Raw genomic sequence first — 21,386 nt, 5'->3', positions numbered from 1 at the left:
CCAAGCCCACTGACCCCAAGGCTGCCAAGCCCACTGACCCCAAGGCTTCCAAGCCCACTGACCCCAAGGCTGCCAAGCCCACTGACCACAAGGCCGCCAAGTCTGCCACCAAGGTCAGTAAGTCAGATCCCAAGGCTACCAAATCTGGCCCCAAGGCCACCAAATCTGATGCTAAGGCCGCCAAGTCTTACCCTAAGTTTGCCAAGTCTGATTCCAAGGCTGCCAAGTCCGATCCCAAGGCAGCCAAGTCTGATTCTAAGGCTGCTAAGCCTGCAGAGTCCAAACCCAAAGATGCTGGGGCTAAAGCTGCTGGTCCCAAGCCTTCAAAATAGATGCTTCAGAACCGAAGGACTTGTTTAAAGCTAAAATCTCCCTTTTTCCCAGCCAGGGTATGATTATTCACTATTTTGTACAAATAAAGAAAATGGTGAGTCATAAATAAGAAAAAAAGAAGGCAAGCACAACATACCTTGTCATTGGCCTGTCCTCCTGGCATCTGCTCCCAGAGCAGAGAGCTTTAAGGGACATTGCTGTGGGTGTGGAATGGGAGGGAAATATGCTGGTGGACACTGCAGCAGAGGGCCAGGGGACCCAAGATCAGGCTCTGGTGCCCACTTTTAACTCAGTGTTCCCTGCCAAGTATCAGATGAAAACACTTGAAAGGACATGGCAAAGCCACTGACTGCGCAGGCTCTCTGTATCGGACGGAGAAGAGGCTGCCTGTCTCTGAACCTAGGGCTGTGGCAACCCACTTGGGGTGAGGGGCAGGATTCACCCAGGATCCTAGGGCAGATCTAGGCTAGAGCTGGAAGAGCCTCATTTTACAGAGGGAGAAACTGAGACCCAGAGAATGGAAGTGACTTGCCCAGGGTCACACAGCTAGTAAGTGTCCAAGGACATATGTGAACTCCCGAACAAGAGTCTTCCTGATTCCAGGCCCCATGCCCTGTGTTCTATGCCGCCCCCCACCCCCCAGCTGCCCTAAATCCTAAACGGCAAATGTTTACTAACCATCTGTTGTGTGCCAGGCACTCTGCTGGTGCAAGGGGTTAAAAGACAAAGATGAAATAGTGCCTGCCCTCAAGAGACACCAGTTCTACTGGGCAGAAATAGCATAGACTTAGAGAATGAAACGCAGCATGCACGCAGAGTGACTTCTTGGAGGGCAGAGTGCTAACAGTGGTGAGGGGAATCAAGGCAGGCTTCCTGGAGCAGTCAGCAGATTTGGAAGGGTTCCTAGTAGGTGAGCAGAGGTGAGGATTCAGCTCATTTTACAACATGGTGGCCATTAGGCTTTCTATTGGAGCTACCCAAGACCTGCCTGGTCTCTACAGAAGACATTAAAATAACTGCAGTTTCTAAAGAACTTTCCCTCGATGTGATGAGGATACAAACAGTACCCCAAGGGTTAAGAGTTGCTTTTTCCTAGTTTATTCTCTAAGGCGTACTGAAGTCTCTTCCCCTTATCTTGAAATGGCATAAAACTTCCCTGGGTCCTGGACCACAAAATTCCTTGTCTCCCCCATCCTGGGTCCTAAAGTTTCCCTTGTCTCCCTCATCTTCCTTGTTCTATCCCTAAAATTCAACCCCCACAAAGCCTCTGACACCTCTACATAAGCGTAAGCCCCGAATATCACAGTCTCATCTAGTTTTCTTGCTAAGGAGGCCCGTGATGCTTTTTGTGTAAAATAAAAAGCTGTCACTGGCTAAAAGAGAAGGTCTGAGTGAATTCTTTCACATCTGAACCTGCACTCCCAACTCTGACCTCAAGAGACAGAGAAGGAAAAGAGAAACCTAGGTGGGCAACCTGACCGACCCTAGGTCACACAGCCAGACAGTGGCAGGACTCGCACTCGGGGCCTCTGACTCCAAGTCTAGGGCTCTTTTGTAGCATCTCTGGCTCAGGCTTCAGCCTCTTCCCCCAGCCTGGAAGGCTTTCTTCCTCCCTTTCTTGGAAGTTTACCCGTGCTTCAGTGCCCAACTTCACCGACTGCAGGAAGCCTCCTCTGGGAACTTGTGAAGCCTTGTCATTTACTACCCACCGGCTCCCATTTCATCATTGTCCTCATTAATAGACACCTCACATTTACTCAGTGCTCATCTATCGGCTTGCCAAAAAAAGAGATGAACTGCAAATGCAAATTCAGGAAAACAAGCATGCCAATGCATGGCTGCTGAGTCAATCCAGCCACTCTGGAAAGCAGTCTGGCCCTGTGCCCCCAGGAGTGACCCGTGACCCAGCGTGCTGCCACTACCAAGTGTGTGCCTCAAAGAGATTAAAGAAAGATGAAAAGGGCCCAGAGGTATGGAAGGAGGCTTGTGATGGGGGTGGCTGTTCATGCTTCATTTCTTAAGAGGACCAGTTACATCACGAAGTGACGTCTTGAACTGGATGAATTAGATTTAAATGATGTGAAAAGCTAACAGCCTCACTCTCTCTTCCAGGGTCAGGATGATTGGCGATGGCCTGGGATCTAGCAGATGACCTTGGTGTCTTCAACGGCCAACCAGGCTTTCAGGGCTCCACGGCACCTGTGTTAGCCGTTATCATGGCTGTTGGAACAAACATTCTCATCTGCCCATTCCTCCAAGGGAAGTCTTCCCATACTTGGGGTGCACGTCCCCCTCACTCACTGATGATAGCCCATCTCTCAGTTTACTTCTTGAACCACAAATGAGAGCTGGGGGACAGACAGAAACCAAAGGGAGATGAGAGCCCTCACCGTGGAGGTCCTACTTCTGCCTGAATACCCTACACCCCTTTTGTGTTGGTAAAGAACTAGAAATTGGGATGGTGCCCATCAACTGGGGAATAGATGAAATATGTTATATGAATGTAATGGAATACTGTTGTAAGGATAGTTTCAGAGAAATCTAAGAAGACTTGTATGAACTGATGCAGAGGGAAGTGAGCAGCATCAAGTGAACAACTTATGTAACCATCAAACCATTGAAAAGACAATTTTGAAAGACTCAGGTCTGATCAACGCAACAACTAGCCGCGACTCCAGAGAATTCCCGACGAAACCTGCCGCCCACCTCCTGAGGGAGAGCCGACGGACTCGGCGCAGAATCAGAGGCTTTCTGGGTGTGGCCAACGGGGGAGTTTGTTTTGCTGTTACAAAAGTTTTGTTTTGCTTTTTTTTTCCCTCCCCAATGGAAGAGAAAAGAAAATGGATTTTTGTTCATTGAAAAAAATTAAAAATTTTTAAAATGACACAAGGCATAAAAAGCCATTTCCTCACAGCAACCCTGCTGTTTTAACCCCCTTTTTTACAGACAGAAACTGAGACTCCTAGAACCAGAATGGTTCTGTACCCAAGGTCATGTGCTTAATGGCAGCTATGTCTTCTGCTGTTCAACATTTCTGTGCCTTGTCTCATCCTTCATGCCCCTCAGGAACATCTCCAGGATGAGTAATGAGGGCTTCCTGCAGATTATAAGCTCCCTGAGGGAAGGTACAGGCCTTGGCTGTATTCTACCTCTGGCTCCCCATCCCCAAAGCTTGCTATACCATGCCTAAAATCGGGGTCCACAGACTTCGTTGCACACTCACCCTCAGTTGTGTCCTGGGGGTAACCAAGAAGGGCTATCTCCTTCCCTCCCCCCAGTCCCACAGCAGATGGCCTGAGCAAATACCCAGAGAGAAAATGTCAGATTCGAGGAGCCGTTGGGAGCCCAGGCTGCCTGAAAGGCAGAGTTAGCCCAAGGGGATAATATGATCTTAGCGGGAGGAGGAAGCTGGTGTCAGACCTCTCTACCAACAACTCCAGTTGGTCTTAAGGCCCAGGCTGAGAAAACTGTTTTATCCTAGTGACAAGAGGGGGCAGGACCAGCGCCTGAGGACGTGAAGATATCCTGCCACCATCACTACCCACTTCACTACATGACGCCCTCTGAGCTTGGTCCGATCCCTTCCTCCTGCTAGGCCCAAGTTTCTTCTTCTGTAAAACGAGGGGGTCAGTGGTTCAAACAAGATAATATCAGTGAAACACTGAGCACGGTGGTTGGCACTTAATGAAGCTTTGTTCTCCTTCCCTCCCTCTCTCAGGGGTCTTTTCCTGTTTAATTTAAAGTTATTCTTGGATATAACCCAACTTCTCTGGGGGGAAGTCTTGTGCCTTCTTGCCACCCCTATCTCATACACACACACACCCCTCACAAGGTTGTCCAATCAGGCCGGCCTGCTCTCCCTCATATTCCAGATAATTCCTGGCTATTTCCTACTAGGTCCTATCCCCAGATTCTCCAGACCACCGTCCCAGGCCCTCAGGGCCCTGCTCTGCTCCCTCACAGGTCCTTTCCAGAGTGGGTGCTGACCATGAGGCCTTCTGGATAATGTGTATGAATTCTAACAGGGGCCTTCTAGCAACAAGGCCATGACCTGGTGAAGAGGCTTTAAAGGTGAACATTTTAGGGGCCCTGGCAGGCTCACTCAATAAACTTTTACTAAATACCTGTTACATACAATGTACTGTATTCAGTGCCATGGAGATTTAAGAATAAAGCCTCAGATATGTACTAGCTTGTGACCCTGGGCAAGTGACTTCATCCTGCCTGCCTCAGTTTCCTCATCTGTGAAACGAGCTGGAGAAGGACAAGGCAAAGCCCTCGAGTATCTCTGCCAAGCAAACCCCAGATGGGGTCACGGAGAGTCAGATACAACAGAAACAACTGAATAACAAAGAATAAAGAATAAAGCATGATGCCTGCCCTCATTGGGCTGATAGTCTATTAGGGGAGACACAGATGCACATACATATATACCCACAGCTAATGCAGAACAACATGAGTCATCCACCCTGAAAGAAGCGTGCGGATGGTTAGGGGTCTGAAGCCCTGTACAGCATGGTCCCGGATTCAAATCCTAGCTTTGCTGCACACCCACTGTCTGACCCCGTCTCAGCCTCAGTTTCCTCATTTGTAAAATGAAGGTTTCCAAGAGCCCTTCCAGCCAGGATCCTTTATGTCCTACTTCAAGGTTACAGAACCATAGCCACGGTACAGGCCTGCCCATCTGCTTTGTTCCCTTTCATTGACCTTGTAAAAGAGTTTACTAGCCCGCCCTTTTTAACCAGCCCAGCCCCCTTGTGGTCACAGACGTCCTGGCTTCCAGACAACAAGAACAGGGGATCTGACGGGTCAAATAGGACTGATTGTGTGGCTTTGTCCACTTCATCTTCTCTGAGCCTCAGTTTCCGCATTAATAGAAATGGGAATGAACATACATGTACTCTCTCCTTCCCAGGGCTTTGTAAACCACAAAGACATTGAGACCAAACCTCTGATTTCACCTGGACAGGGAGCTCCCAGATGAAGAAAATTCCTCTGGCAGAGCAGGTCGGCCCCGCTCTGAAATGTGCTGTCTTGGGGACCTGCCTCGGATGGTGAGAGGCGAAGGGACATGTCCAGGGTCACCCAGCCAGGCAGGCCCCAGCAGGTCTTCCTAACTCTGAAGCCAGCTCCCTGTCCACTGTAGGAGGCTGCCTTTCTCTTTTAAACTATAAAGTTGTATAATAAAAGCATGAGTCATCCATCGAGGTAAACCCACATCGAGGTAAACCATTTGTAACCCTCTCTTCTCCTGGTCTCCCCAGCCAGCCCTGCCTCAGGCAAAAGCTTCCTTCAGGAAATACTCCATCGGCACTGGGGTTGTGTAGAATCCCAGATCTAGAGCTGAAAGAGTCCCCAGAGACCACCAAGTCCTGATTTTACAGATGGGGAAACTGAGGCCCAGAAGAATTCCAGAGCTGGAAGGGACCCTAGAAACCACCTAGTCCAACCTCCTTGTTTTAGATGGGAAAGCTGAGACCTAGAAAGGTGAATTGGCTTGCCCAGGTCCACATAGCTGATGAATATCTGAGTCCCACCAAGGACTTCTCATTTCCAAGTCCAACATTCTATCTGTTAAGCCACCAGAAATTAGGCCATCTGGGGGCAGAAGAAACTCAGGGGTGGGAGTTGGGGAGGAGGCGATATTTAGTCTGGAAAAGAAACGACCCAGTGGGGCCCACAACAGCCAGCCACCTTCCAGTCTAGCTTTGGGTTGGGAATTCTCCCAGCTCCAAAATTCTGTAATTTGATGGATAGAAGGGCCAATGACTGCCAAAGTGAGCAGAGAAATCTCTGGTGACCTATGTTGGGTTAAAATGGATAGAGACATACAGAATCTGGAGTGGGAAAATACTACCAAATCCCCTCTGCAACAGCCCACAAATTGTCAGGAAGCCTCTCTACTTGCTCCACTCCAGTGACAAGCTCACTCACTGCTGAACTAAGCAGCTTACCAGGGGCAGCAGCTCTGCTTGCCAGGAAATTCCTCTGATTAAGCCCCTAGATCTTCCTGCAACTGTCTGGCCTCTGGGCTTCAGCGGAACAGATCTAATCTCTCTTCTCTCTGAGAACTCTGCCAATATTTGACGATGGAAAGCACACCTCCCCACCAATAAGTCCCTCTCTTTTTCAGGCTAGCCATCTCTGGGGCCTCCAGTCATTCTTCAGAGAGGGTAGTTTCAAGCCCCCTCATTATCCTTATCATCCTTTTCCAGCTCCCCCATATACTTCTTTAAATGTGGCTCCTTGAATTGATTATAATCTGGCCAGTGGGACAGTCACTTCCTTATTCTCCCCATAAATAAATTCACTTAACCTGAGGCTGCTGAGGGTCAGAAGGAATACCAGACCAGGAGTCAGAAGGTCTGTGTTCAGATTTTACCTCAGACTAGCTGTATGACCATGGGCAAGCCAGCTAACTACTCTGTGCCTCACCTTCCTCATCTGTAAAACAGGGGACTTAGACTCGTGTCTAATGACCTCCAGCTCTAAGACTATGATGCTCCTCTGTGAGAGTACTTACACTGCTTCATAGGGTTGCTATGAGGATGGATGAATGTGTAGAAATCATTTTATGAGCTATAAATCATGAAAAGGTGGTGTGAAAAGGGAAAAGAAAGAGCCTAGTTTAACTTGGTTTCTGGCTAGCCATGTAACACTGCTAAACTTCCACTCACTAAAACCCAAGTCTTTTTCTGCTTTCTAGACACATTTTCACCTATCCCATATTTGGGCAGTTGAGTTTTTGATCCCAAGTGCGGGACTTTACATTGATTCATAAAAATACGTAATCTTATTGGTTTCATGAAACCATTGGTAGAATACAGAATGGGTTCATACAGATGAATCTTCTCATTAAGCTCCTGACCTATCTTGTCTCTTCTCATCTTAAATTCCCTGACTCTATGCAAGCTTGTGATGATGCTTATAAAGGGGAAAGGAGGTGCCTTTCCACATTCCCTCACCTACCCACCCTTCCATCAGGGTCTCACTCAGAGCTCACCTCTTCTGCCTTACTTGGTCTTCTCTACCAATGGGAGTGGGTAGGTAGAGGAAAGGTGAAGAAGGATTTGGTAGTAAGGCCTAAATTCTCCTGCCCCACTGCTCATTCTTTCATTGTACCATCCCTCCCCTTCCCTTTCACCACTGCTACTAAAGATATTCCCCATCTGGCAGCACTGAAGGAATGCCGAACAACTCCCCATTCAGCCCTTTCATTGTCTGAAGAAGGAAGACAAGCAGCTCCCTTCCTCTGGGTGAAAAGGAAGAAGGAAGAGCCCAGTTGAATAGGCCCCAAAGGCTGGGGAAACCGAGGGGTAAGAATGACAGAGAGTACAGAGGGCTCCCAGCTGGGAAATTTCATGCAAGAGTAAGCACTGAACCCATGTTGAACTGAATTGAGTAGGATTTGGTGATGGAAAGGATGCTAGGTATCATTCCAGTCCAGTTCTCTCATTTTACAGAAGAGGGCACCGAAGCCAAGAAAAGGGAATTGACTTACCCAGGGCTACTCCCCTAGTCAGTGGTAAGTCCAGGACTGGCACTCAGATGCTCTGAGGTGTCACCTACTTCTTTTCCCCCTTATTCTACAGCTTGTATCCCAGTCTCCTGCATACAGTAGGTACTCAAACATTTCTTGATGACTGGAGATAAGTTGACACTTTTGTCTATTTCTGTTGTAACTGCATTTTTAAGCAAATCACAGATGAATTCTGTGCTGTCCTCCCTTAACAATTGGTGTCCCTGCCCTGCACTGGTGTTGATTTGAATGGAGATCCCCACCTGGTGCCATATTCTCATAGCACCCTGGACCTGGTTCAGGGCATGGTAAATACTCAGTCCATGATGACCAGACCCACCTAACATAGGGAAAGGCTTATGTAGCGATCACTCTGGAGTGGGCATTCTCAGAGGCGAAGCGGAGGAGGGAATGTATCCCAGGCATGGAGGCCAGACCAGGAGGAGGAACAGAGTTGGTGTGAGGGACCCCAAGAAGGTAGACTGTAGTGCACATGGAGAAGAATGGGTGCGGAGGCTGAAAGGGGAGGCTGGAGTCAGGTCATGAAAGGCTTTATATTTGATTATAGAGGTAATAGGGAACCACAGTTTATAGAGTAAGGGAGTGACGTGGTCAGACTTTTACTTGGAAAAGACATTTTGGCGGATGAGTGAAAGATGAGAAGGAACACCAGGGTTCCAGTCCCACCTTTCCTAATCTAGAAAATAAGGGGTTGGGGTGGATAATCTCTAAAGTCCTTTCCAGTTCTGAATCTGTGTCTTTATATGTGTGTGTATGTGTTGAGGGGAGGGATAAATACAACCCTGTACAAGGAAGGCTTAGAGAAACTGTCTGGACAGTGAAGGGTTAACATTTCTGTCCAGGATCTGCGGGTCAGCTCCCCCACCCCAGCTGAATCCATCCCACAAAGTCCATCCTGGTCAGGTGGCCTTTGTAACAAAGCCTGAGCCCACCCATTTTCCCCAAGAGAGGAAGGCAACAAAGCTATTCCTACAGACAGCCCCCCTCCCTGAACCCAAGCAAACTTTTTTTCCAAAAGGCCTCTCCCCTCCACAACCCAGTTCTCAGAAAAGCAGGTCTGAGTCCAAAAGTCACAGGGACCGGGCAGGAGGCGGATCCCCATGTTGTGGGTGGGGGCATAAAGTCGAAATCTGCAAGGGGAGTTTACAAAAGGAGCCCCTTCCCCCACCCCAGCAGCCCATTAAACCTAGGGGTGTCCTCCCTGGGGAGTCTCTGCTGATTAGATTAGACGCTAAGGTGCTCGGTGCCCACGACCCTTCCCCCACTGCAGCCTTCCCAGCTCATCCTCTGCTTGGCCTCAGGGTACAGTGGCTTGGGGGTGGGGCCTTAAATGCTAAACACACCTAGAGAGGTGTGGCTAGTCAACCAAACTGGCAAGACCGGAGAAGTGGGGGAAGGGGGAAAAGCAAAATAGCTTTTAGTTTGGCAGTTTTAGGGCAGGTTTGCCGAGCACCTGTGATGTAGGGAGTGCAAGTGTGTTTTCCACCTCTATGCAGATGAAGAGACTGGGACTCCGTGAGGCAGTGACCTCTGATGGCCACCTGGTCCTGCAGGTGCCAAGCCTGGAGAGCAGAGAGGGAAGGGCCAGAGAGATCACGAGAAGGTGACAACCACGTTCCACCCCAGAGCCACGCACTTGGGGGGCTGGGGAGTGAAAGGAAGGAGGGAAGAGAGAAAGGAGAGGCAGCTGCAGTCAGAATGCAATCTACTCGGTGTGCAAAGAGCCTGGCCAGGAGAGTCAGAGGACCTGGGTTCAAATCCTCCTTCTGACTCGTATTACTGTGAGGATCTGGACACTCTGTGGGCCTCAGTTTCCTCATCTGTAAAAGAGGCTTGGAACAGATGACCCCAAAGTTTCTGCCAGCATATAGTCCTGTGATGCTGTGAGATTCACCACCCTGGCCACTTCTCTATCATTCTATACCCAGATGACCGCAGGAGGAAGTAATGAAATTGAAATCTCTACCAGGCGGTGGTGTGGGCGTCAAGAGCGAAAGGTTGGGGAGGCCCAGGAGCAGCATTAAAATCTGCTACCTGTTGGCTGGGCCAGCCCGGGCTGATCACTTCTCCACTGGCTTAGAGGACCTCCAGGGTCCCTTACAGCACGAAATCCTGGGATTCCACGGCCCATTAGGGGCCTAGCATCTTGCGCCTCTCACCTAGCTAACTTTCAGGCCTGGAGTCTTGCCCGGGAAGTGGGGGGAGGGTTCCATCGGTAGGCGCTGGGGAGGGGGGGGGACCTGGGGCGCACGCTAGGGCGCAGCGAGGAAGGAACCCCTACCTTCTGGGCCTGTTGGATCATCGTCCGGATCACCTCCTTGAGGTGGGGCGCCTTCTCCTCCTTGGGAGGGTGGGTGAACAGGGTGACGCGGCTGACGCCCCGGTAGTAGCCGTTGTCCGTCCAGCCCAGATCGAGTGGGGGCACCTCGGTGTCCGAACGGTCAGGCCAGTAGGCCAGGGAGGCTGCAGGCGCGGCGGGGGCGGGAGCCTGGCCCTTGGTCTTGCCCTTGCCCTTGCCCTTGGCAGGGGCCGGATCCTGCACCTCATATGGGCGCCAGTCGGTCCGGAGCGCCTGGCGCTCGGGCGCGGACAGAAAGTCGCGCAGCCGCTCCCGGGTCAGCACGTCCTGGTAGGCCTGGTCCCCGGAGCCCAGCAGCGCCTCCAGGGCGGCCCGCCGCCGCTCGCAGTAGTAGAAGGCGGCCTGCGCCTCTGTCACCTTCTCGTTCACGTGAGCCTCGTCCAGGCAGCCCAGCTGCGACTCGGCCATGACGGCCAGCGGCGGGGACGCCGGAGCTGGAACTCCTCTGGGCTCCCAGGCTTCGGTCCGCAGCACACCTGGGCGCCCGAGGCGGGGCGGGACCCGGACTCACCTGGCGGGAGCTCCGCCCCCAAGCCGGGCGCGGGCCAATCCGCGCGGGCCAGGACCAGCTGAGCTGCCCCTTCCTTGCGCTGCAGCCCGGTGCGCCCTGGGGCGCAAGGGCAGGGAGAAGAGCTGTGCGGGAAAGGGAGGTGTCTGCCTCGCTTCACCTGGTTCCCCTCCTGGGGAATCACCGGGCATTCTTGGGAAAGGCGAAAACGTGCTCGGAGGAGGCGAACGTTGGCGTGGGGATTCTGAGCAGCCCCGGACATCCCTTCCTTCCCCTTCTGCCTTTTGGTGATTCTGATTTTGGGCAAGCCGCCTTCACGAGCCTCAGTTTCCCCGTTTGTAAATGGGGGGAAGGGAAGGGAGGAGGACTGATGCATTCCTATGGTCTGGTTTTTTCTGTCACGTTATTCAACAAATGCCACCTATTTAGAGCCCTGCGCTAGAGGAGATATACAAAGTTGAAATGAAGCATGATGCCTCCTTTTGTGGAACTAATAAGAGACTCCAATACCCAACATACACTGTTTCTATCCATTGGAAGGTGCGTAGGCCAAGGGAGAAGAGGAGGGCTGGGCCGAGTGGGCTTTTCACCAGGAAGAAGACTGTTGTGAGGTTTTTGTATGGCCTTTCTTCCACACAGAACCACACCCTCGGGCCCCTTTGGGCCTCCCCAGCACCAGACCGCTTGGGAGGCAGACATCTCTGGGCAGACAAGAGGTTGTCACCAGCCTTATTTTTGTTCCTCTGGTTCCCTCACGTAGTCCCTGTTGAAGTCAATCAACAAGCATTTATTAAGCACCTATGAGCCAGACCGGGAGCAGCTGGGTCTAGGCAGGTGTCAGAAAAACTCAGTTCCTAGCTGTGTGACCCTGGTCAAGTCACTTAACCCAGTTTGCCTCAGTTTCCTCATCTGTAGACTGAATTGGAGAAGGAAATGGCAAACCAGTCCAGTATCTCTGCCAAGAAGACCCCAAATGGGGTCATGAAGAGTCAGACAGGACTGAACAATAGACAGGAGCCAGACCCTGAAGCTATTCTCTCAAATACCCTAACTTCCTAGTTTCTAGTCTAAGCGACCCATTTTCTTCCGTCTACCTCAGGGATGATCATACCCTTGACTTTGCCATCACTCAAAGTGGCCACTTCCTCATTTAAGAACTCCAAATTTTCTTTATTCGACAATAATCTTTCATTTTCTCAACTCTCCTGGTGCCTCACTCTTGTTCTCCCTGTGACCTGCAATGCCAACATTGGCCAGTATTACTGGAATTGCAGGGCTGCACTTGAGGACCTAGAGGACCACATGTGGCCTCGAGGCTGCAGGTTCCCCACCCCTGGCCCAGGTTGTCATCTCTGTTCTGGCTGCGCTCTCCTCTCTTCCAGGTCTCTGTTTGAAGTGTAAAGGTTTTTACCACCTGGGGCCTTCATACCTTTCCAGTCTTCTTATATCTTATTCCTTTCCATGAAATCTATGATCCAGTCATACTGACCCACGTCAGCGGTGTCAGATTTCACCTACATGCCTTTGCACTAGCTGTGCCTTCTGCCCAGAATGCTCCCTCTGAACCTCTGCCTCTATGAATCCCTGGCTTCCTTTAAGATTCAGTTCTAGGGTTACCTTCCAGGAGAACTTTCCAAGTCCCCCAGGCACTAATGCTATCCCCTCCAAGGTCATCTTTCCATCACTCTCCATGTATCTTGTATGTTCTGATTTCTGTGTATTGTTTCCCCCATTAGAATGAAGGCTTCTTGAGGGGAGGCACTGTTTTGGCCTTTCTTTGTACCCCAAACTAGCCCAGTGTCCAACACAAAGCAAGTGCTTAAGAAATACTTGTTAACTGATCAACTGATCAGTAGACATAGAAAGACATACAAAAAAGACACAATTCCTGCCCTCCAAAAGCTTCGGATCTACTGGGGGAGACAACACAGACACATGTAAATATATACAAAAAAGGCAAATTCAATTCACTGGCAAGTCAGGGTATCACCAGTGATGTCACTGGTCCTTGTCAGAAAGGAAGGGCTACCAACAGCAAAACGTTTATATAGTATCACGGAAAGAACACTGACTCAGGAGTTTGAGGACCCGGGTTCAAATCCTACCTCTTCTGCTTTATACCTGTGGGACTTTGACCAATTCAATCTCCATTTCTGTAAGATGAGGAAGTTGGCTAAATGGTCTTTGACTTTCAGCTCAAGAGCCATGATGTGGTTCAGGCTGACCTGGGCCATCTGGTGTCTCCTGGATGAGGGCCCCAGGACAAGGCTGGCCCCACTTTCCCTCTCCCTGGTAGCAGAGAATAGACCCCTAAAGCATAAGATAAAGTGTTGGGCTTGGAATCAGAAAGACCTGGGTTTGAATTTGCCTCACATACTTATAATCTGTCTGACCTTGGAAAGTCACTTACCCTCTGTGGGCATCCTCCTTTGTGACACGGAAGGGTCAGTCTCAGTGACCTCTAAGGGCCCTTCTAGCCCAGTCTATGATTCTGTGCTTCTTCTGTCTCACTTTGGGACTAAATAAGCTAAAGGGTAATTGATTCTGTCTCCTCAGTCCAATTCATCCATATTCTGGGAGTGGAGGACCCTGGGGCTGTCAACCCAGTGCCCTCCAGCATCACAGATTTTAAAAACAAACAGAAATGCAACCACATAGTACATGGGGCTGCTAACCAGCCATACCATTTTAATTTAAAGCACGTGTGTGTTTTCAGTAATAGAGGCTGCCAGAGGACTGATTACTATATTAGAGTTTCAAAATATGTGTTTGAGCATTGGGAAGCAAGACACACACACACACTTTCTCTCTCACTCTCCCTCCTCCCTCTCTCCTCTCTCTCTTTCCCTCCCTCTCCTACCATCCTTTCCCCCTCCTCTCTCCTTCTCTCTCTGTCTCTGTTTCTCTCCCTCTCCTCTTTTTTCTCTCCCTCTTCCCCTTCCCTTCTTTCCTCACCTTTTCCCCTCCCCTCCCCTTCTCTCTCTCTCCTTTCTCTCCCTCCTCCCTCTCTCCTCTCTCTCTTTCTCTCCTTCTCCTGCCCTCCCCTCCTTTTCCCCTCCTCTCTCCTTCTCTCTCTGTTTCTCCCTCTCCCCTCTCTCTCTTTCTCTCCTTCTCCTCCCCTCCCCTCCCCTCCTTTTTCCCTCCTCTCTCCTTCTCTCTCCATGTCTCTCTCTCTGTCTCTCTCCTCCTCTCTCATAGCCATTGAGGTTTAACAACTTCCCATCTTAGTCATTTACATAATCCGGGTCAGCTGTGGCAGTACAGCTTGACTCTCATTTCCAGAGGTTCTCAGATCTCGCTTGGGGTCTCACTTCTCACTCTATACCCGAGTGGCCTTTTTGTCTCCGGAAACACTTCAAAGATAACAATAATATCTGTAGCACTTACTATGTGCCCATTACAAATATCACCTCACTTCATCCTAACAATCACCCTGGGAGGGAGGTGCTATTATCCCCATTTTACAGATGGAGAAACAGAGCTTAAGTGACTTGCCTGGGGTAACACAGCTACTGTCTGAGGTGGGATTTGAACTCAGGCCTTTAACTTTCGTGATTCCAGCCCTAGTGCTTTATACAGTGGACCACCCAGCTGTCACACAAAGGTCTGAGGGAAAGGGAGAAAGTCAGATGATCATAGGGCTAGAGCTGGAAGATGTCTCTGAAGCCATTTAGGCCAGGGGTCTCCCAGGCAAGGAAACTGAGAACCAGCAAAGTTCAGTGGCCGAAGAGACAGCTGGACATTAGGCCCTCTCCTGTCAAATTCAGAGCTCATTCGATTAAAAAAAAAGGTTATTGAAGCCCTCTGATTTGCAGGGAACTGGGTATATGAGCCCTGCCCTCAGAGAGCTTGTGTTCTCTTCTTCCTCCCTCCTATTCGTCCCTCCCTGTCCTTTCCAGAGGAAGAGGGTGGCACTGGTGTGCCCCGTCTTCCTTGTGAGTGGATCAGCCGCTGGACTTTCAGGACTGCCATACTGATTGCACTGGGAAGACAAAATGGTCCCTGCCCTCAAGGCGCTTACATTCTAATCTAGGGTCCTTTCCACTGCTGCGGGCTGAGTACTTGGATACAGCCCTGGGAGTGAGTCACTTCTACTCCAGGAAAATAAAGCCCTAGCTCCCTCTCTGCTTGAGCTGGTCCTGCCTCCGATTTCCCCAGCGCTACGGGTGGAGGGGGTCTCCCCAAGAACTCAAGTTCTGATCGCAGCATCCTCTCTGAGCGGGCCACGCATCCCCCCAGAAGTGGCGTGACGCAGGGGGCCGTTTCCGTCAGCCGCCCACCCTGTCCCCCCTCCCCTTCCCTTGGCTCTTCTCCTTCCCGGTCCTGGCAGTGTGTTCAACAAAGCTGACACCTCATCGTTAACATTAATTGTAGCCAGGCTCATCCGCCGCACGAGCTTCTTTCCCAGCCCTCCTGGGTAATTTGATTCCCTAAATAGCCCACCTCATGTTACAGCCTACAATAAGATTTCCACTGGTGGCGGGGGTGGGGGGAGGTCGGCCCCCTTTGTGGCAATTAGTGTCACAAGCGCCTGTTATAAAACTTTGGGTGCTCTGCGTCTCCCGGGGGAAATCGTCCTTTGCTCAAGCGCATTTACATTTCATTATAGCTACAGAAGGGTCATGGCATTGCGTCTTTACTGAAGGGGAGCGGTTAGAACTTGGGGGTGGGGGTGAGAACCCTCCATTTAGAGCAGGAAGAGACCTTGGAGGCCTCGAGTCCAAGCCCATCATTTAATAGAACAGGAGACAGTGAATGGCTGGAGGTCACCCAGCTGGGCATGGAGGGTGGCACCCCATGGGCCGATGGCTGGCACCAGGCTGGCACAGGTCTGAGGTTGTCATCCCAGGGCCGCTGGCCAGCCCTTACCTCCAATGGTTCAGAGAAAAGGGTTCTGGGCTTGGCATTGGAAGACCTGGCCACTGCCACGTAACTAACTGTGCAGCCTGGGCTTAGCCCCATGATTTCCGATCTTCAGTTTTCTGATGGTTAACATGAGGAGGCTGGACGAGATGACCTCTGAGATCTCTGTCTGTGACCCTGACAGCTCCCTCCCCCGATCTCACCTCCAGGAGGCAAGCACTGGGGCCCTGGTTGTGAAGCTTTGTACCCTCATCTCATAGCCCCTTAGATCCCACCTACCCCAGCTCTCTTCTTACTGCCTGCCTCCACCTAGCCCTGGCCTTGCCCCATCCACTCCACAGCTCAGGAAGCATGATCAAATAAGCTTACTGGAAAGGGTATGCCAATCAACTCCCCAGGGGCTCCTGGTGGTCTCCTAAACCAACCTCTCCCTGGTTACCATTCCTTTATATATGTGTGTGACTTTCCCCATTAAAATGTTAGCTTCCTGAGGACAGGAACCAGCTCACTTTTGGATTTTAACCCCTAATGACTAGTGCAGTATTTAATAAATACTTTTTCATCCATCTATCCATCTATCTATTCATTTATTCATCCATCCATCTTTCTATCCATTCATCCATCCATCCATCCATCCATCCATCCATCCATCCATCCATCCATCCATCCATCCATCCATCCGTCCAATCTTGGTAAAGCTCAAACTTGATGAATGATGGAAAAGCTGGTCTCAGACAACCCCCTGAAATATCTGAATTCCCACTGTAAGAACAGGCTAGATGGAGACAGCTGTAATTGTAGATACAATAGGAGTGGAAGCCTTCTACCTTGACAGGTCTCCAAATTCAGCATTATGTGTACCGTGCCATCTGATTGGCTAGGAGACACAGGATAGTGCAGGAGATCTGCAATCCAGAAGACATGACTGAATCCCGCTGATTTTGCTTAGTAGCTGGAAGACAATGGGCAAATGACTTCTCCAGCTTCTTTACCTGTAAAATCAGGGGAAGGGCAATTACATTTATTACCTGCCTCGGAGGGTCATTGTGAGGCCCAAGGAGATCACCGAGCACAGAGTTTTCTGCACACTTTCAGCCCTCATATGGTCATGCAGCTGGCTCAGGGAGAGGCTGGAGTTCCAGGGGGAGCAAAGACCGGCTCAGCTGAGGCTCCTTCTTGCTTTCAGCCAAAGCTCAGATCAGACATTTAGAATGCAGGGGCCTTGAAAGCCTCTCTAGCCTGGCCCCCTCATTGTAGAGAGGAGAGGTCTAGGGACTTGTCCAAGGTCGCACAGGGCCACAACTCCTCCTTCTTGCAGTCCCAGCTGATCAGTGGGTACAGAGGGAAGCCTTCAGTGTGCCCAGGGCAGGTGAGGGGTGGGGGGAGTGACCTAGCAGCCAGTGGAGGACAGACTGAGACAGGCTGGCCAATGCCAGCTCCCCCTTTCCAGATTCTCTTTCTCACTTGCTTATTGGAGTCTTGCTGGACTTCTTTGCCTCCTGGGGACTGGACCTGATGCCTCTGGGGACCTTGACTCCCTTCCAGGACCCTTGGCTTGTCTGTTTCAGCCACCAAGACTCCCATCTGATCCCTGCCTGAGAAGTGATCCCTTTGGCCAGAATTCAGAGTTGTGAGGCACTTGGGATGCTGTGGAGTGGCTTTGGGCTAGAAGACAAGGCAGTACTAGGTGGCCTATGAGATTCCTCTCTGCTCTGAGGTGATTCTGACTCAAAACCAGCTGCTAGTCCATCGACCCACACTTACTGAGTGCCTCCCTTTTCTATTTAATTCACTAAATGTTTCTGTGTGCCTGCTGTATGCTAGGTGCTGGGGACAGAAACTCAGGAATGAAACAGGCATGGTCTCCGCAGAGCCTAAAATGAGGGATCACCAAGGCCCCTTGAATGCCCGATCCAAATCTGAATTGAGGGGAGCAAGCACTCTGGGGTGGGGATTTGGCAATCCAAGTGTCTGAGGCTGGATTTGAACTCAGGTCCTCCTGACTCCAGGGCCGGTGCTCTATTCACTTGGTCATAGCAGCCCAGATCACCAGCAGAAAGGGGCCCAAGAAGGCATCTAGCTCAATTCCCTCTTTATCAGGCTCAGGGACTTGCCCAGGTTGTAAGGGACAGAGATAGGGTTTGAACTAAGCTCCCTCTAACTCTAAATCCAGCACCGTCCTCCCTGGCATCTTGCCACCTCCTCCTCACTCTGGCCTCGGTCCACCCTGCACTCTTTCCAGTTCTTGTTCTGAGAAGAGTAATCCAGTCCTGCCCTACAGGACTTCTGGAAAGGGCGTGTCCTTTGGCTGCCCATTGTTCTCCTGCCAACCGTGTGATTAGCCTACAAATCCCTACCTTGTCTGCCACTCTCCCCCATTAGAATGGCCTTGGGTTACAGGGACTCTCTCACTCTTGAATTTGTATCCCTGGTGCTTAGCACATAGTAGGTGTTTGAAATGTCATTCATTCATTCGTTCATTCATTCACGCATACATATATACACACATCACATGACCTCACATGACCTCAAAGATGAGTCTGCCAACAGAAGGAAGACATAATCATCCTTTTTTTTTTTGGAGGGGGGAAGGCAGGGCAACTGGGGTTAAGTGACTTGCCCAAGGTCACACAGCTAGTAAGTGTTAAGTGTCTGAGGCTGGATTTGAACTCAGGTCCTTCTGACTCCAGGGCTGGCGCTCTATTCACTGTGCCACCTAGCCACCCCTGTCCATCCTTCTTTATGGTGGTATTTGTGCTCCCAGATAAACAGAAATATTTAGAAATGGGAATATAATCCCAAAGGCCCAGCACGGATTTATCAGTGACATTTAGTCATGCTAAACTAACCCCACCTCCATTTCTAATTATGATTATTATTAGATCAGGGGGATGCTGAGCCTGGTCCCGTCCTCTGGGGCCAAGCAGAAAAAAAAACCCACCTCTCCATGATGACCTTTCAGAGACTTGGAGACAGGGGAGTATTATCAAGAGAGTTGGCCTCCTTCTTAGCCAAGCATTTGACAAACTCTCTCATTCAATTCTTATGGAAAAGGTGGTGAGGTAAGGGCATAATGAGGGCAGGTGGTGGGGTTTGAGCTAGGGTACCAAAATTTAGAGGGTTCTCACATCTTCTCTAGCACAGAAACAACTGGGCTTAACATTTACAGAGAAAATTTCCCAACAGATTGGAAGATGAGCTCTGGTCTGGTCTCTCCTCCCCATCCATCCCCATCCATCCCCATCCTTCAGTAGCAGCCTCCCCATTCAGTGACCAAAAGCTGCTAGTTACCGTTCTGGGCTTTAGCTAGACAATTGTGCAACTCAATGGATTTGGGACAGGTTGAGTGGCAGAAGTGCCCCCTGGGAAGCTGTGCTTGGCCCTGCGCTGTAACTTGGGCAAAAGAGTAGAGGGTGTGCTCAGGACATTTCCAAGTGGCACAGTAGACTGAGGTAGGCTGGTTAATGAATGGTTTGGATGGCAAAGCCCAGGCCTCCAAAGATCCTAACTGGCTTGAGTTTTGGGCTAAATATAAAGAGAGAAAACTGAATCAGGATAAATGTCAAATCTTATATGTGGGTCCGAAAAATCCACTTCCTAACTACAGGATAGGGGCCGGGAGGGCAATGTATTGAGAAAGAAAGTCATCTGAAAGAGATGTGGGGATTTTATGGACCTTGGCCCCTCAGCAGGGGTCACAAACGAGCTATCCCAAGCCCCAGAAGAACACAGGCTCAGTCTGCATTAAGGGCATAGTTTCCAGGGCTGCTAAGGAAACACTAGCCTCCTAAACTTGCTCTGTCCTGCTCTGCCAGGGGCCCTGCTGGACGACTGTGTCCACCTCTGGGCAACATTATTTTAGGAACAACTCTGATCAGCTGGAAAGTGACCCAAGGAGAGAGTGGATGATGAATGGGCTTGGGTCGATGCCCTAGGAGGGTCTAGGGATGTTCAGCAGCAGAAGAGAAGGATGGGGGAAAAGCCATCACTGTCTCCAAGTCTCTGAAGGGCCATCATGAAGAGGCATGATTCCACTTTTTTCTGCTTGGCCCCTGGCACAGCTGTGGTGGCACATTCTGCAATCAAAGCTGTCCCAAAGTAGAAGGAAGGTCATGGGTCATTCTTTCCCTCCCTCTCTCCCACCCCCAAACCAGGAAGGGTGGGCATGGGGTCTTCAGGTAGAGGCTGGAGGAGTTCTTGTTGGAGCTGGTATACGCGGTTCTGATGTTTGGGTATCAGTGGGACTTCGTGGCCTCCGAGGTTCTTTCCAGCTTTGAGATTCTGTTATTTTGATGCTTTAGTTCTTATGTTAGAAAAATACATGCACACTTGAGTCATTTAGGACCTTGCCTTCTGCAAACCTGCCTCTGGTTGGCTATCCTTGGACCTCAGGGTCCAAGGGCTGGTTTCTAACATGCATCCAAGCACTTTCTTGAATCTCCATCATCTCCGCTCTCCCCAGACTCATCTGAACCTACTATAGAGACAACTTACCTAGACCTGGCACAGCAGCTGCATGCCAGGAACCTGGCAGCTCCTTGGACTATAGGCATGGCTGGGGAAGCAGGACGCCATGCTAAGTAGCAGATGCCTGGGGGAAAGTTGGACCTGTCAAGAACCCAAAGTGGACAATGGCCAAGAGTAACACTGGTTTACCCCTGACCTGATGGCACTTGGCAGCCTGGGAAACCTCTGGCAAGTGACGGTGACTTGCTGGGAGTTTGGCACTGACGGTGCAGCCAAGGCTTCTTGGAGAGGTGAGGAGGACATGTGTGTCCACGACATGTGACCCTGAGGCACTGTGGGTTTGTGTGGGCTACTTGGCCCCTGCCCCCATGTTGGCCCACTTCCCTCTTTGATCTAGGCCTGAGAGACAGCAGGGGAGGCATTGAAAGAACCCTGGATTAGGGGGTCCCAGGACACAGCCAGGTGACCTTGGACCAATCACTGCCCCTCTCTGAACCTCATTCTCCTCACCTGTATCACCAGCTGAGACAAGGTGTAGGAAAGTGTTGTTTTGTCAATTGTGAAGCCCTATAGAAGTGTAAGGGGTTGTTTTAGAAGTGTGAGAAAGGGGGTGTGCACGTATATGCTCACTGCAAATCTTGACCCTCCGGCCTCAGGTTCACACACTTGCAGGATTCTAAAGCATTCATTTGGCCTCTTACCTTAAGGGACCGGCTGGGCTGCCCTGACCATGTGTATCCAACTCAATAAGCACACATTAAGGATGCCCTCATGTTCTCGCAGATCACGAGGATATTTTGTCTTTTTCTTCCTTTTTTTCTATTTATTTATAACACGCATTTAAAATTGTTTTGAGTTCTATATTCTCTCTCTGCAGCTCCTCCCCCACCCACTGAGAAGGCAAACAAAGTCATAGCAATTATACAGGTAACGTCATGCAAAACATATTGAGGAAAAAGATATGTCACGCATACCCTCAGCTCCCATCCCTGTAGTTAAGCACCTCAGCTCATTTCCACCAGGAAGGTCTAACTCACCTGTCTCATGTTTCCAGAAATCTGTTTGGCTCCTGTGTCCTAAAGCGCTTTCCCACCACCCACTCACCTTGTCTTTTCTCACTTGGCTATCTCCAGATAAAAATGTGTGTGACCCTGCTTTTGTGTCCAGTAGTGGTGGGCCGTTTCAACTGCCCATTGAGAAGGTTCCAGAACTTCTTTCTAACCCCAAGACAGATAATCCTAAAAGCAATCCTTAGTTAACAAAACTGGTAGATCATAAGCTCCTTGAGGGCAGGGAATATATCTTTCTCTTTTTTT

At 50.3% G+C, this 21,386-nt stretch overlaps 1 protein-coding gene and 1 pseudogene across 1 annotated transcript in view; one reads left to right on the top strand and one right to left on the bottom strand.

Annotated features, from left to right (window-relative positions):
• LOC138172977 (large ribosomal subunit protein eL29-like) overlaps window positions 1–390 on the top strand; it is an 813-nt pseudogene extending 423 nt beyond the window's left edge.
• FAM83F (family with sequence similarity 83 member F) overlaps window positions 1–10,759 on the bottom strand; it is a 32,537-nt gene extending 21,778 nt beyond the window's left edge. The window contains exon 1 of the mRNA XM_069102873.1: window positions 10,155–10,759. Within this exon, the coding sequence (XP_068958974.1) occupies window positions 10,155–10,640 (486 nt within the window). The 5' untranslated portion in view covers window positions 10,641–10,759. The remainder of the gene's footprint in view (window positions 1–10,154) is intronic.
• Between the last annotated feature and the right edge of the window lie 10,627 nt (window positions 10,760–21,386).

Source organism: Petaurus breviceps, unplaced genomic scaffold, assembly GCF_028583685.1.
Source record: "Petaurus breviceps papuanus isolate PSGF00001 unplaced genomic scaffold, PetGlider_PUasm1.0 558, whole genome shotgun sequence".
Taxonomy (NCBI): Eukaryota; Metazoa; Chordata; class Mammalia; order Diprotodontia; family Petauridae; genus Petaurus; species Petaurus breviceps.
Note: the sequence above shows the minus strand (reverse complement) of the source record. Positions and strands in the feature narration are given on the sequence as shown.